Source organism: Grampus griseus (assembly GCF_964374135.1).
Source record: "Grampus griseus genome assembly, chromosome: 6".
Lineage (NCBI taxonomy): Eukaryota > Metazoa > Chordata > Mammalia > Artiodactyla > Delphinidae > Grampus > Grampus griseus.
In genome coordinates, this window is record NC_139000.1 from 89,206,902 (window position 1) to 89,223,135 (window position 16,234).

Here is a 16,234-nt window from a genome sequence, read left to right on the forward strand (position 1 = left end):
CTCCCTTCCCTAATTAGCAACAATTTGAATCTTCCCTTTGGAACTCAGGGAAAGTCAAGGAGGCTGAAGCCTTTTGCCTGCAAATAAGAAACGGGGGACACAGAAGGGATTTGTACCAGGGAAGGTCCCACAGGGTCTTGCTCCATTTCATGGTCTTACATAACATCTCTCAAGAGCAAACCTTGAAAGATCAAACTGTTACCAAGTGACTTAGCTGCATCTCTAAACAATGTTCACTAATGTTCACAGGAACCCAAAATTAGCCAGCATTCAGCAAGGTAAAACTCACAGTGTCTGGCATGCAAAGAGTTAGGAAAATATGACCCATAATGAGAAGAAAAAACCCAATTAATAAAAATAAGCCCAGAGATGATACAGTTATTAGGATTAGCAGATAAGGACATTGAAATAATTATCGTAGCTGTATTCCATGTTCAATGTTCAAGAAAGATTGCACAGGTTATTAGGGATAGGAAAAATATGAAAAATACCAAAATCAAGCTACCTAAAATGAAAATACAATCTCTGAGATGAAAAATACTGGATGGGACTGACAGCAGATTAGACAATAAAGAAGAAAAAATGAGTGAACATGAAGAAATAGGAGCAGAAACTATCCAAAGTGAAACACAAAGAAAAAAGATTGAAAAAAATTAATGGAGCATCAGTGAGCTGTGGGGCACATTCAGTCAGATTAATACACATATAATCGGAATGAAACAGGAGGGAAGGGGGCAGGGCACAAACTTTAAAGGAATGACATAGCCCAAGGACATGACATAAACTGATTAGAACAAAATGGGTCCAAGATGGCCGATAAGTTGACTTCCATTAGACCTGAGCCTCAGTATATGCTCACTGTAACACATCAGCAAGCTAAATGACACACCCACAGGCACCATGACAGTTCCAAGGCCGACCATAAGGATAAAAAAGTGGGCAGTGCCCCATTTGCTGGAAATCCCCACCCCTTCCCAAAATGGCTGGAATACTCCTCCCATTTATTAGCCAATGAAATTACCCACCCCTATAAAAACTGAAAACCCCATACCCTAGTGCCTTTCTCACCTTCTGAGATGGCCCACATTCTGTCTGTGGAGTGTGTTTCTCTCTAAATAAATCCACTTCTTACCTATCACTTTGTTTCTCACTGAATACTTTCTGAGATGAGACATCAAGAACCTGAGCTTCATTAACTCCTGAAACCAGGTGTGTGATTTCGGTTGGCAGACTGTGGGTTTTGGCCGGGTTCGAGCCCCAGTCAGGGTTTTGGCCAGGTTTGCGTCCTGGCCACGTGGGTTTGAGTCCCAATCAGGGTTCTGGCCGGGTTAGAGTCCTGGCCTCGTGGGTTCAAGTCCCAATCTGAGGTGCAGAGTTTCAGGAGTCCCTGTAGGAAAAAAGAGGTAAGGGGAACATTATTGGAAACAATAACATCCCCCAAATTTCCAAATCTGATAAAAACTCTAAACCAGTGGTGCTCAACTGGGGGTGACTTTGCCCTTGAGGACATTGGCAATGTCTGGAGTCATTTTTGGTTGTCACAGAGGAGAATAATACTGGAATCTAGTGGGTAGAAGCCAGGAATGCTAAACATCCTATAATGCACAGACAGCCTCCACCAGGCCCCATAGTGCTGAGACTGAGAAACTCAGCTCTAAATCCGCAGGTCCAAGAAGCCCAATCAGCCCCAAGCACAGAGAGAGAGTGGGGGAAAGAGAGAGAAGAGAACAACATGAAGGCATGTCATAATTGGATTGCCTTAATCTGTGATAAAGAGAAATCTTAAAAGTAGCCAGAACAAAAAGGCATATTATGTCACAAAATCAAAGATAAGAATGATAATGAACTTCTCTTCACAAGCAATGAAAGCCAGAAGATAGTGCAGCAACATCTTTAAAGGACTGGGGTCTAAATGTGGGGCTGTAAACCTACATTTCTATAATCAGCAAAAATATTTAGAAAACTTAGGCAAAACAAAGACTTTTTATGATATAGTGAAACTGAAAGAATTCATCTCCAGCAGATTTGTAGTATAGGACATAATTTTTTTTTTCCACAATTTATCAATATCGCTTATTATAATGAACTCCAAAATGATTCACAATATGATTGGTTAGAACAATATACGTTATTTTTTCTATAATGATATTGGTACTGTTTATATAATTTGATTCTACATAAATATACATTATGGTATCATACAAATACTCCACAGAGACATTAAAAAAATTAAAATACCTTAATGAAATGTAAGTAAATTTTATTTAATCAAAGAGTAAGCAAACATTTATTTATTTATTTTTTTCAAGAAAAGAGTTTTATTACTTTGGAATCTCTATTTTTTTTTTTGTATTTGTGTTTTTCTAGAAAAGAAAATTTTTTTTTGCAATAGAATTTTATTAACACCTTTCTCAAACAAACAAAGTTTCCATGACAGAAATCTTGACAGCAGGAGCCCTAGATTTTTTGTTTAACATGTTTTTTTAAAACTGTGAAGTTAAAAAAAAAAATCAAAAATCTTTGCAGGCTTATGGCTGTGTCAGCACTTTCGGTAAGACGCCAGCCTGCTTGCCCAAATCTCCTGCTCTAGTGAGCGTCTCTGGTACCGTACTTTGCAACGCCCAAGCCAGTTCTCTTGGTAGTAGCAGTAGAAATTTAGTTATTTGAAATGAAAGCAAAACATCCCTCACAACTAACCTAGTTTTCTTATCAATGTGTTAGTGAAACATTCGTTTAATAAAAATATTTAATACAAGACACATTTTTCTGTGCATAATAAATTCTTCTGTTTTAAATCATTAAGTAAGTTTTTGAATCAATCCATAGATGTAAAGGTTTTCTTTATCTGACATAGTTGATTACATATAAAATCCACAAATATAGAAATTGGGAAATAGGATTTCCTGGCAATCGGGTATTTTTTGTCCTTTTGCATGAAACGATACTCAGTGAGATAATGATTTTACAGATGCTTTCTGGGGGTAGTTCTGTTCTCATTCTACCTTGAAAACTGCTGACAGTGAAAAATAAACCCAAGATTTTTATACTTTTAGGCAGTATTAGAGATCCCCTGTATTTTTTTTCTTAAGGTATTATCCCCAAATACAGCAAAGCAAGTGTTGGGGCAAAGTCACTAGAAATACCTTGGGTGGTAGCAGGGAGGGGAGTCGGGACAGTGAGCCACAAATCTCAACTCATTTCTCTCAGGGGTTACGACTGGAAAGTCTTGGTTGCACTTTCTGTCACTGGTGCAGAAAGAACGTCCCCAGGAATGGCCAGTGGCCTTTCGCCCGTGACAAGGCCACACAAACAGCAGTCTTCCTCCTGCGCCGGGTGGAAAGCCTGCTCCGGGACTGCTCGGCGTGCAAGGCACCGCGAGGACGGGAGGACGGTGAGTATCAGAAAATCGTGGTCTCATACTTGGTATTTATTCCCCTCTTGGTTTCTTGTCCCGGCTCCACAATCCACGGCAGATTGGCCAGAGTCTTTTGCTCAGATGGGTCGATCTGCTTTAAAACAGAAAGGCTGATGCCCGTTATACGGTACCTGCCTGGGGTTGCACGCATGCATCCTAACGCTGCCTGGAAACCATCACTGTGCTCTGGCAGGACCTCAGGATGTTGGGGGCGTGAGAGTCCTCTGTTCGTTCTTCTGATACACATTTACTGCAAGGCACACCGACTTGCGAATGCTGACTCGGGGCTTGGGGATGGGCTTGGAGGGCTTGTTTTCAAAGCTTTCTGGAAGTGTGGAGGAATGCCCCCCTTTCCTGGCTTGCAGCGCGAGCTGGTAAGCAACTTCAAATGCCTGTCCCAGCGTTAGGATGATCTCGTAGGCTAAATTCACATCGAAGGCAGTAAACACGTGACAGTAGTGGTGATTGGACTTCAAATCTTTTGTGATATAAGCGAATGTTGAGAGGTCTTCTGGGTCCTGGGCAGCACAGGAGATATTACGAATTTCATGTTCAGCAATTATGTTCTTATTTGTTGCATCAATAAATTTGACTCCTTTATAAGAGACTGAAAGGATAATAGTAGGGACCTTCTTCATTTGCTCTGTAGACTTCCTTTGGAGCTCAGTTTCAAGGTCACTTTCTGGGGAAAGCTCAGTTTCAAAGTCACTTTCTGGCCTCCCAGCCGACGGGATGGCTTTCCTTTTGCTCCCCCAGCCTGCTCTGTGAGCCTCTGCCGTCCCTTGGCGTCTGCTGCTCTGGCGTGGGGCTGTCTGCTCCCCTCAGGCACCTGAGGATGGCCAGGACATAATTTTTAAAGTTCTTCAGGAAGAAGAAAATCCTACCAGGTTGAAATCTGTGAGGAGAAATAGACAAATCACAATTGTAACAAGAGATTCCAACACCCCTCTCTGAACAACTGAAAGAATGAGTAGGCAGAAAATCAGGAAAGGCATAGAAGACTTGAACAAGACTTGAACAATATTATCAATCAGCTTGACCTAGTTGACATTTATAAAGTACTCCACCCAACAACAGCAGAATACGTATTTTTCCAAGTGCACATGGGATGTTTACTGAGACAGGCTACATCTGGGCTATAAAACAAGTCTTGATAAACTTAAAATAATTTAAATCATACAAAGTATGTTCTCTGATCACAATAGAATTACCTTAGAAATAAATATTAGAAAGATATCTAGAAAATCACCAAATACTTATGAAACCAAGCAGGACCCTGTGGGACTCCTGGGCACAAAAGACTTTCTATGTCCCCCATTTCTTGTAGGGAACAGACTCCAGCCTCCATGACCTTACCTGAGTTCCAAAGGGCAGATTCGAACAGTTGCTAATCTGGGAAGGGAGGGGATGCAGAGACAAGGGAGGAGCAGCCAAGAAACAATAGTGCAGCCTTGGGGCAGGGTCCTGGTTCTGCCTCAAGGGACACACATAACAACACCTTTGAGCTCTTTACAGAGCTAAAACCCCCAACAGGTAAAAGATGTTAGCATTCTTCATTCCAGAGAAGACCACCTGAGGCCAGATTAAAGGAACCAGAGAAGTTCATCAGGAGACTACCTGAGACCAGATTAGAGTGCAGGCCCTGCACACACCCTAATCCTTATCAGCAACCCTGCCCTTGAACCGTTACTATAAAACTCCTCACCAAATCCTCCTGGGTTGGGACACACAGTTTTGAGAGGCATGAACCCACTGTGTCCCCCTTTTCCTGGCAAAGCAATAAAGCCATTCTTTTCTACTTCACCCAAAACTCTGCCTCTGAGATTTGATTCGGCACTGGTGCACAGATGCCGAGTTTTCAGCAGCAGTTCTAAGTCAAGGTTAATTTTTTCCTATGGATATCTGATTGCTCTAACACCATTTGTTGGAAAGACTATTTTTCCTTCATTGAATTGCCTTTGAATCTGCATTAAGAATCAGCTACCCATACTTGTGGGGTTATTTCTGGAGAATCTCTTCTGTTCCATTGACCTATGTGTTTATTCTTGCACCAGTACCACACGGTCTTGGTTACCATAGCTATGTAAAAATCTTAAGATTGCTTCCCAATTTATTCTCCTTTTTCAAAATTTTATTAGATATTCTAGTTCCTTTGACTTTCCAAATACATTTAGAATAATATCATCTATATTGACAAAATCTTGCTGGGATTTTGATAGAAATTGCCATAAACCTGTATATCACTTTAGAGGCAATTGACATCTTTACTATGTTGAGTCTTCCAAACATGAACATATTATATCTCCATTTATTTAGATGTAGTTTGATTTCTTTCTTCAGAATTTTGTAGTTTTGAGCATTGAAGTTCTGTGCATGTTTTCTTATATTTACACCTAAATATTTCACCTCATCTTGAGCTATTGTAAATGCATCCTTAAGTATGATCCTGTCTGTAGGTTTTGTAGATAACTTTTATGAGGTTGAAGAAGTTCCTTTTACTCCTACATTGCTGAAAGTTTTTATCATGAATCTGTATTGGGTTTTCTCAAATGTTTTATTTTTTGCATGAATTGAGATGAACTTATGATTATATATTATTCTATTACTATGTATTACATGAATTGATTTTTAGATATTAAAATCACTTTAGAATAAATCTCACTTGGTCCTGGTGTATAACCCTTTTTATGTATTGCTGAATTTGACTTGGGAATATTCTGGCTGTGATAAGACTGGATATTGTACTAAATTTTTTTTCTTGTGATGTCTTTGTCTGGCTTTGGTATCAGGGTAATAATGCCCTCATTGAAGAAGTAGGGAGTCTCCCTCCTCCTCAACTCTCTGAAGAATTTGTGATATACTATTATTATTTCTTCTTTAAATATTTGATAAAATTCATCAGTGATGCCATCTGGGCCATGCTTTTCTTTGTGGAATTTTTTTATTCCTAATTAAATAATTCCTACTTTCCTTGTTATAGGTCTATTCAGATATTCTATTTGTTCTTTTTTTAAAAATATTTTTCACCTCCTTTATTTTAGCATTGGTGTTTTGACTATAGGTTTTTTTCTTTTGTTAAGAATTGGGGACTTCCCTGGTGGTCCAATGGTTAAAAATCTGCCTTCCAATGCAGGGGACGTGGGTTCAATACCTGGTCGAGGAACTAAGATTCTACATGCCATGGGGCAACTAAACCCATGCACCACAACTAGAGAGCCTGCATGCTGCAACTACTGAGCCCATGCACTCTGGAGCCCGTGAGCCACAACTAGAGAGAAGCCCACTCGCCACAGTAAAGAGCCCACTCGCCACAGAGAGTGGTCTGTGTGCCACAATGAAAGATCCTGCATGCTGCAAGGAAGATCCGGCACACCACAACTAAGACCCAATGCAGCCAAATAAATAAATAATTGAAGTACAGTTGAATTACAATCTTGTGTTAATTTCTGCTGTACAGCAAAGTGATTCAGTCATATATATATATATATATATATACATACATATATATTCTTTTCCATTATGGTTTATCACAGGATATTGAATATAGTTCCCTGTGCTATACAGTAGGACCTTGTTGTTTGTCCATCCTATATATAACGGTTTGCATCTACTAACCCCAACATCCCACTCCATCCCTCCCCACTGCCGTTGGCAACCACAGGTCTGTTCTCTATGTCTGTGGGTCTGTTTCTGTTTCGTAGGTAGGTTCATTTGTGTCATATTTTAGATTCCACATATAAGTGATATCATATGGTATTTATCTCTCTCTTTGTGACTTACTTCACTTAGTATGATAATCTCTAGTTCCATCCATGTTGCTGCAAATGGCATTATTTCATTTTTTTTAATAGCTGAGTAGTATTGCATTGTATATATGTACCACATTTTCTTTATCCATTCTTCTGTCAATGGACATTTAGGTTTTTCAGATATTCTATTTCTTCTTGACTCAATTTTGGTTATTTGCATCTTTCTAGGAACTTGTCTATTTTAACAAAGTTGTCTATTTGTTGCTATAATTAGTTCAGAATATTCTCTCATAATTGTTTTGATTTCTGTAAGGTCAGTTGTGAAGTCCACTCTTTCATTTCTGGTTTTGGTAATTTGTGTCTTGTCTCTTATTTTTTTGGTTAATATAACTAAGTTTTGTCAATTTTGTTGGCCTTTTCCTAGCATCAAATTTGGTTTCCTTGATTATCTCTATTAATTTTTTTCTGTGTCATTGATTTCTGCTTTTAATATTTATCATTTCTTTCCTTCTATTTGCTTTATAATTGTTTGCTCATTTTTTCTAGTTTCCTATGGTGAATGCTTGAGTTGTTGGGTTGAGATACCTTCTTTCTTTTTTGACTTAAGGCAGTAAATTGCCCTTTAAGCACTGCTTTCACTGAATCCCCTATATTTTGATTTGTTGTGTTTCTGTTTTAATTGAGTTAAATCTTTAAATTTTAATCTTCTGCTATCTTTTTGGGGGCCATGAATTATTTAGAAGTTTAATTTACAAATACTTGAAGTTTTCCCAGATTCTTTCAGTTATTGGTCTCCATTTTAATTCCATTGTGTTCAGAGAACATACTTTGCATAATCTTTATCTTTTTCAACTTAGTGAGGCTTGTTTTGTGTCTCAACATATGATCTATGCTGGAGAATGTTCCATGAATTCTTGAAAAGAATATGTATTCAGCAGTCATTGGTGTATGTTCTGTAAATGCTACTTAAGTCAAGTTGGTTGACAGTGTTGTTAAAGTCTTCTTCATCCTTTCTGATTTGCTGCCTGGTTGTTCTTTCAATTGCTGAGAGTAGAGTACTGAAATTTCCAACTATTATTTTTGAATTGTGTATTTCTCCTTTCAGTTCTGTCGAGATTTGATTCATGTAAATGGGGACTCTGTCATTAGGTGTGTGTATTTTTAAATTTTTATATGTTCCTTGTGTATTGATAATGAATTGCCTCTCTTTGTCTCTAGTATTATTTGTTTCCTCAAAGTCTACTTTGTCTGATTTCAAGACAAACTAGAATATAGGCCTTCCGGTTCGCTTGTGGTTATTATATGCCTACTATATGTTTTCCACACAAATTTGTTTGAATCTAAGATGTGTCTATTGTAGAAAACAAAGTTATATCTTGATTCTTCATCCAGTCTCACTATCTGTGCCTTTTAAGTTGGATGTTTAACACACTCATATTTAATGTAATTATTGATATGCTACCTTTTTCTACCTTTTTTTTGCTACCTTTTTTCTATATGTCTCATATCTCTTTTCTTCTTCCATTCCTCCTTTACTATCTTCTTTTGTTCTAAATGAAACTTTAGAGAGCACTATTTATTCCTCTATTGACATTTTAACTATTTTTTTAGTTATTTTATTAATGATTGCTCTAGGGATTACAATATGCATCTTACCTTATCACAGTTTACTTTAGAATAATACTAACTGAAATTTGGCCAAATAGAGAACATCTGCTCAAATTTATCATTTCTTTCCCTGGCCTTTACACTATTATTGTGACATTTATTGCATTTATATATATTATAAATCCAATAATATAGCTTTAAAATGTTATGCATTTTAATTAAGAGAAGAAATGAGAAAAAATACATATAGAGCCTTTGATATTTACTTATGTATTCCTTCCTTTCTTCCTGTGTATTTCAAGTTACTATCTGGTATCATTTTCTTTCAGTCTGAAGGACTTTTTCTGTATTTCTTGTTAGGCCAATATGCTAGCTCCTCTTGATCTTTATTTATCTGGAAAAAGCTTTTCCCATCCTCATTTTTAAAGGATAGTTTTGTTGGATATAGAATTCTTGTTTGGCAATCTTTCCTTTGGCACTTTAAATATGTCATTCTACACTTTTATGTTTTCCATTGTTTTTGATGAGAAGTCATTTTCTCATTCAAGTGTATGTCATTTTCCTCTTGCTTTCAAGATTTTCATTTTGTATTTGGCTTTCAACTGTTTGGCTATGAAGTGCATGGTGTGGATCTCTTTGTGTTTATCCTTCTTGGATCTGTAGGTTAAAGTTTTTCATCAAATTTTTGAAATTTGGCCCATTATATCTTCAAATATTTATCTGTCCCTTTCCCTTTCTCCTCTCCTCTGAGACTTCCATTACAATTATGTTGGTACACCTGATGTTGTCTCACAGATACCTGTGGCTGTCTTTAACTTTCTTCAATCTTTTTTTATCTTTGTTTTCAGATTAGACAATTTTTATTGATCTATTATGCTTGCTATTTCTCTTTCAGGCATCTTAATTCTGCTTCTGAGCCCCTTTAGTAAAAGTTTCATTTCAGTTATTGTAATTTTCCATTCAAGAATTTCCATTTGGTTCTTTTGTATAACAACATCTTTATTGAGAGTCTCTAGTTGTTGAGTGATTGCTGTAATGCATTGCTCTAGTTATTTAAATATGGGTTCCTTTAGCTATTTGAATTTATTTACAATAGCTGTTTTGAAGGCTTTGTCTGCTATATCCAATATCTGGGGATAACCAGAACCAATAGCTATTGACTCCCTTTTTTCTGAGTATGGGCCACACTTCGTTGTGCCTTTGCCTGTCTTATGATGTTTTATTGAAAATATAATGTATTGTAGCAACTCTGGATTCCAATTCCCTTCTCTCATGCATTATTGTTGTTGTTTTGTTTGTGTACTCTGTCTCCCCAACAGTGTATGGTTGCTGATGTATCTGCTCAGTTGTTTGTTCTTATTTTTGTGTTTAAGCCCTCTTTCCCAGGTTTTGTCCTGGTGACTGCATAGCTTAGCATTCAGGTAAAGGTTAATCAGATTGTTCTCAGAGCTAATGAGGTTTCCACCTTCTGCTGATGGGTCTGTGTGTGGGCAGAGGAGCACCTTCTAAGCTCAAGTGACTTTCAAGTGTACCTTGGCTTTCACATTCCACTGAAATCTCTTGCATCTTCACTCCATAAAAAGGCATACTGTGATGGCTGGAGATGTGCAAATGTCTTCAGTCTGCTGTAGTCTTTCTCATACATGTGCACACACTCTGGGATATGTTGAGTTATCAAGTTCCCATTGCTGTCTCACCTCCTGGAGCTCCCTAGTAAATTCTCAGCTTTCCTTCTGGTCCATTGCTTGCTCAAAACGGTCCTGAACTGTTAGCAGAGCTTCAGGTCTTCCCTGATCACTTGCTAATGAGATCTACTTTAACTGAAATAACTCCAGATCAAGTGAGATCTCTCTAGCAGTGGAATCAAAGGTGATAGTTTTCTTGCCCTGCTTCCACATTTTAAAAAATAAATTTATTTATTTTTGGCTGCATTGGGTCTTCGTTGTTGTGCGTGGGCTTTCTCTAGTTGTTTCGAGCAGGGGCTACTCTTTGTTGTGGTGTGCAGTCTTCTCATTGCAGTGGCTTCTCTTGTTGTGGAGCACGGGCTCTAGGTGCACGGGCTTCAGTAGTTGTGGCCCATGGGCTTAGTTGCTCCGCGGCATATGGGATCTTCCTGGACCAGGGCTCAAACCAGTGTCCCCTGCACTGGCAGGCAGATTCTTAACCACTGCACCACCAGAGAAGCCCCTGCCTCCACATTTATTGAACTATGATGATGGGAGGTGACAGCAGCTTCCCCAAGAAAGAACGTCCATGCTCTTGCTGTTTGTAACTGAATTTCAGTAGTTTTCATTGATAAAATTTTCTCAGTTTGATGTGTGCACTTGGTGAATTTCCAAGCACTGAAATAGTTGTTTGACAGTTCTGACAGTTTTCTCCAGCTTTGATAAATGATTTTTGGGAAGAGGATGTGTGGACTTGCTAACAGGATCATGTCAAAAATCCAAATAGCAAGTGTGCAGGCCTATCCCAGCGGTCAGGGGGCAGGCAGGGCATGGGCATCATGTGGCTCATGTACCTGCTGAGCTGGCTGTTGCTCTTCATCCAGGTGGCCTTCATCATGCTGGCCATTATAGCCGGACTCTACTACCTGGCAGAATTGATAGAAGAATACACAGTGGCCACTAGTAGGATCATAAAATACATGACCTGATTCTCCACAGCTGTATCGATTGGCCTCTACATTTTTGAGTGCTTCCCCACCTGCATGATTGGCATGGGTCTCTGCACCAACCTTGTCTACTTTGGTCTCCTCCAGACCTTCCCCTTAGTCATGCTGACCTCGCTTAACTTCATCCTGTTGTATGGGTTAGTGGTGGTGAATCATTACCTAGAGTTTCAATTTTTTGCAGAGGAATATTATCTTTTCTCAGAGGTCCTGGCTTATTTCACTTTCTGCCTGTGGATAATCCCATCTGCATTCTTTGTGTCACTGTCGGCTGGGGAGAACGTCCTGCCCTCCACCATGCAGCCAGGAGACGATGTGGTCTCCAATTACTTCACCAAAGGTAAGTGGGGAAAATGCTTAGGAATCCTGGTTGTCTTCTCCTTCATCAAAGAAGCCATTCTACCCAGTCGGCAGAAGATATACTGACCCCCTGGGGAGGGGATGCTGGGGCAAGATCAGGAGAGTCAGGCCCCTGGGCCTCTGCACTAGGTGGGGGCCAGTAGCTAGAAGGCACCTTCCCCCAGCCCTGGCCCTCCTTCCCTGACTCCCCCAGATGCCCCCATCCCCACCCTCCTCAGGAGGTTCAGCTTGGCTCAGATCTGATGCTGCCAGAGGCTGAGACTTCAGAGAGCACTAGGGAGGATGCTGTGCCTGCTTAGCCAGGAGGCCGTGGTCCACCTTTGGAGGGCAAAGGCTGAGCTCCTGTGGCCCTCCCGCCCCCTCCTGTGATGGGTCTGGAGTTCTGGCTCAGCCAGGGCAGGCAGGGCAGGGGCCGTGAAGCTGGAGAGCAGATGGTGATAACTGCTGTGGCAGATGGCCGTAGGGAGGGGCCGTGGCTTAGCACTCGTAAGAGAAAGTTTCTGCTGTTGAACTGCGATTTCTGTCCAAGTGCTGATTGCCATTTGAATAAAGATGCTAGATGGCGCTGTTTGCCATAATACCCTGAAAAAAAATATCCAAAGAGTACTTTTGTTGCAAGAATTCTCTTGCAGTGCTAGACATTGTTTATCTTTACTCACCATCCATTTCTACATTTATTCTTCTACTCCTTGTGAAGGGTGGGAAGGTTAAAAACTACATCTCCCAGAGACTTTTGCCCTTAGGAGTCTGGATTGATTGACTTGGGTTCTGCCAATAAGATGTGATTGCATGAGATATGGAAGGCAGAAGGGAGGAGGGTGCCATTCTCTTGGCAGAGATGGCACTGATGTGTAGGTTCTGGCAGATGTGAACTTTTGCAATGGCCCAATTCCATATCCCACTCACTTTCACCCAGTTTCATGGGTGTGGCAGCTGTGACCTTGGCAATGGTTTCATGCAGCTTCTTGATCTCTGGATTACAGCTGCTATGGCAGGACTCTGAGGCCTAGTCATAGCCCCACCGACTTCAAATCTTAAAGTCCTTTCCATGATTTTGCAAGCAACTGATTCCCTGTATTAAATCCCTATCTGTTTGAAACATCTAGAGTGATTTCTATCTCCTGAACTACAACTTCATCTATACAATTATATTTTGGAGACTTTGGGATGATTAAACTCTTCTTTTAGGCAATGGTTACTCTCCCTTGAGGGGCTATTATCCAGGTCTGACTGAGAAAATCACATATCACCCATAGTTCCTGGACTGGGATGTGGCAACCATATGAGACTTGGATTGTCTTCATTGGGCAGGGTTGATATGTATTTTATGTAGGTGTGGGCATTATTTAAAGTGTGTATATGGGAAAGGGGTGGTGAGAAGAGTTGTTTGTTGGTGAAATCTCAAACATTTCAGCCCAGATGCCCAGATCCCAGCTGCATGGAGCCTGGGAGGTGAGGATTGGCCCCTTGTTTGAGCTTCAAAACTGGGAGGTTGGCCCATCTTCCATCAAAACTCACATGATGGGGGAATTCTCCCAACACAGGAAAGGGTTCTGATCCTAGAGGCCCAGAAATAACACAGATTTTTCACAGTGGTAGTTGGATGAGAGCCTGGAAAGATGGGGAGGCCACATGGGGGAGCTATGTTTAACACAGCCTTGGAAATTCATCTGGAAATGCCATGTTGGCTGGGGATCCAGGAGGACCCAGAGGTGGAGTAAGACATGAAGAACAGTTTAGGTGGCAGTGGGGTGATGATGATGAGTGAGAGTGTAGATTCCCCTCCCGATCTCCCAGAGCTCAGGGGTTCAAACCCATGGCCATATCATTCTCTGTTCCTCAATTTCCTCATCTGAAAAATGGGGATAATAGCTAGGCCATTAGGCTTTTGTAAGGATTACATAAGATAAAGCAGGCACATGAGAGCAACCAATGGATTCATTTAAAACAAGAAGTAGGTCGAAGCAGGAGGTCAGAATTCATGTCCACTAGCAGGGACAGCCACCCAGAAGTCAAGTGGCACTCAGATGATAGCTATTCAGAGACAGGTAAATGACTTTTTTTTTTCGTCTTCTCATGTTTTATGAAGGTAATATCATTACAACATTAAAACACTTGAAATTTTTTATCTTAAAAATTTCAAAATAGACCCAAAAGTCAAGAGCATAATGTAGCACCCACCCAGCTTCAACTACCATCAACAACTTCTGAAATTTCATTATCCTCATCTCCCCTTTTTTCTGGAGTATTTGAAAAAATATGTTAACCATCATGTTCTCCACTTGTACATACTTGCAGGTGTATTTACATCCAAACAGTCATTTTTCTACATAATCACACTTTAAATTAACAATAATTCCTTTATCAAAAATGTTTAAAGAAAAATAATTCCCCATACTCCCATCACTATTTAAACCACAGTGACTCCACTTCTCTTCCAGTTCTGCAGGAAGTGTGCAAGGCCCAGCTCCAAAGTTCCAAGCACAGGAACTCTCTCTTCTGTTTCTTCCCCCTCTTAAAATTGTATCATGTTCAGTTCCATGTAGCCCCACTATCTTAACCAGGGGAGCTGGGTGAGTTAATATACCTTTAAAAATACCTTACGACCATTTAGCTCTTATGAATATTGATGCAAAAATCTACAACGAAATACTAGCCAACCAAATTCGGCTGCATATTAAAAGGATTACACCATGACCAAATGGAATTTATTCCCAGAATGCAAGGATGATTCAACATATGAAAATCAACCAATGTATCACATTAACAGAATGAACAGGAAAAAAAACCCACACACATGATCATTTCAATTGATGCAGAAAACCTTTTGACAAAGTCCAACACCCTTTCATGATAAAAACACTCAACAAACTAGGATAGAAGGGAACTTCCCCAACATGATAAAGGCTATATATGAAAAAATCCACAGTGAACATCAAACTCAATGATGAAAGACCTAAAGCTTTCCCCCTAAGATCAGGAGTAAGACAAGGATGCCTGCTTTTGCTACTTCTTTTCAACATAGTACTGGAAGTTCTGGCCAGAGCAATTAGACAAGAGAAAGAAATAAAAGGCATCCAAATTGGAAAGGAACAAGTAAAATTATCTTTGTCCATATCTTATACATAGAAAATGCTAAAGATTCCACACCAAATAAAGAAACCCCGAAACCTATTAGTGCTAATAAGCAAATTCAGAAAAGTTATAGGATACGAAATCAACACATAAAAATCAGTTGCATACAGTAACAATGAACAATCTGAAAAAAATATTTAGAAATTAACTTAACCAAAGTGGGTAAAAACTTACAGACCGAAAATTACAAAACACTTCTAAAAGAAGTTAAAGAAGACATAAATATGGAAAGACATTCTGTGTTCATGGACTGGAAGACAATATTGTTAAGATGTCAATGCTACTCAAAGCATCCTATAGATTCAATGCAATTCCTATCAAAATCCTAATGATTTTTTTGCAGAAATTAAAAAAAAAATCCTAAAACTCATATGGAATCTCAAGGGACCCCAAATAGCCAAAGCATTTTGTAAAAGAACAAAGTTGGAGGATTCACACTTCCCTATTTCAAAACTTACTTCAAAACTACTGTAACCAAAACAGTGTGGTACTGGCATAAAGATAGACATACAGACCAGTGGAAAAGAAATTCTAGGGAATTCCCTGGTGGCTCAGTGGTTAAGAATCTGCCTGCCAATGCAGGGGACATGGGTTTGATCCCTGGTGTGGGAAGATCCCACATGCCGTGGAGCAACTAAACTACTGAGCCTGCACTCTAGAGCCCATCTGCCACAACTACTGAGCCCACACACCACAACTACAGAAGCCCACACACTCTAGGGCCTGTGTGCTACAACTACTGAAGCTGTGTTCTGCAACTACTGAAGCCCACGCACCTAGAACCCGTGCACCACAATGAAGAGTAGCCCCCGCTCGCCACAACTACAGAAAGCCCATATGCAGCAATGAGGACCCAATGCAGCCAAAAAAAAAAAAGGTCCACATCAAAAAAATAAAATTAAATTAAAATAAAAAAATAAGAAGAGTGTAAAAAAAAAAAAAAGCAAAAAGAAAAGAAAAGAAATTCCAGAAACAACCCCTTGCATATAAGGTTGATTGATTTTTGACATGGGTGCCAAGACCATTTAACGGAGAAAGGACAGTCTTTTCAACAAATGGCACTGGAAAAACTGGATATACGGTATATGTCTGAACCCCTAAGGCCTGGCACAGAGTTTATCAAATGAATGACATTTGGGTCAAAGACTCATCCTACATTACACAATATGAATACGTGGGGGATGCCATGCCATTTACTCTGCTGTCAGTTGAGCTAAGTATGCCTAGGCAGGGAGTCACCAACAGGGGATGGCTTTGCTCCTTGGTCTACAACCAGATAGCCACAGGCAGAGAGGAGAC

The 16,234-nt window shown here is 39.8% G+C and overlaps 1 protein-coding gene and 1 pseudogene across 2 annotated transcripts; one reads left to right on the forward strand and one right to left on the reverse strand.

Moving 5' to 3' along the window:
• Positions 1-3,398: 3,398 nt before the first annotated feature.
• LOC309824184 (ankyrin repeat and sterile alpha motif domain-containing protein 1B-like) lies at positions 3,399-5,442 on the reverse strand (the record flags this gene model as incomplete). Its single annotated transcript, XM_082656912.1, has 3 exons — positions 3,399-3,506; positions 3,667-4,097; positions 5,406-5,442. 3 exons carry the CDS (start codon positions 5,440-5,442, stop codon positions 3,399-3,401), a joined length of 576 nt encoding a protein of 191 aa, XP_082513038.1.
• A 5,833-nt stretch (positions 5,443-11,275) lies between these two features.
• Positions 11,276-11,866, forward strand: LOC309823989 (protein TEX261-like; annotated as a pseudogene). Its single transcript has one exon. The product of its transcript is annotated as a protein TEX261-like (transcript).
• The last annotated feature ends 4,368 nt before the right edge of the window (positions 11,867-16,234 follow it).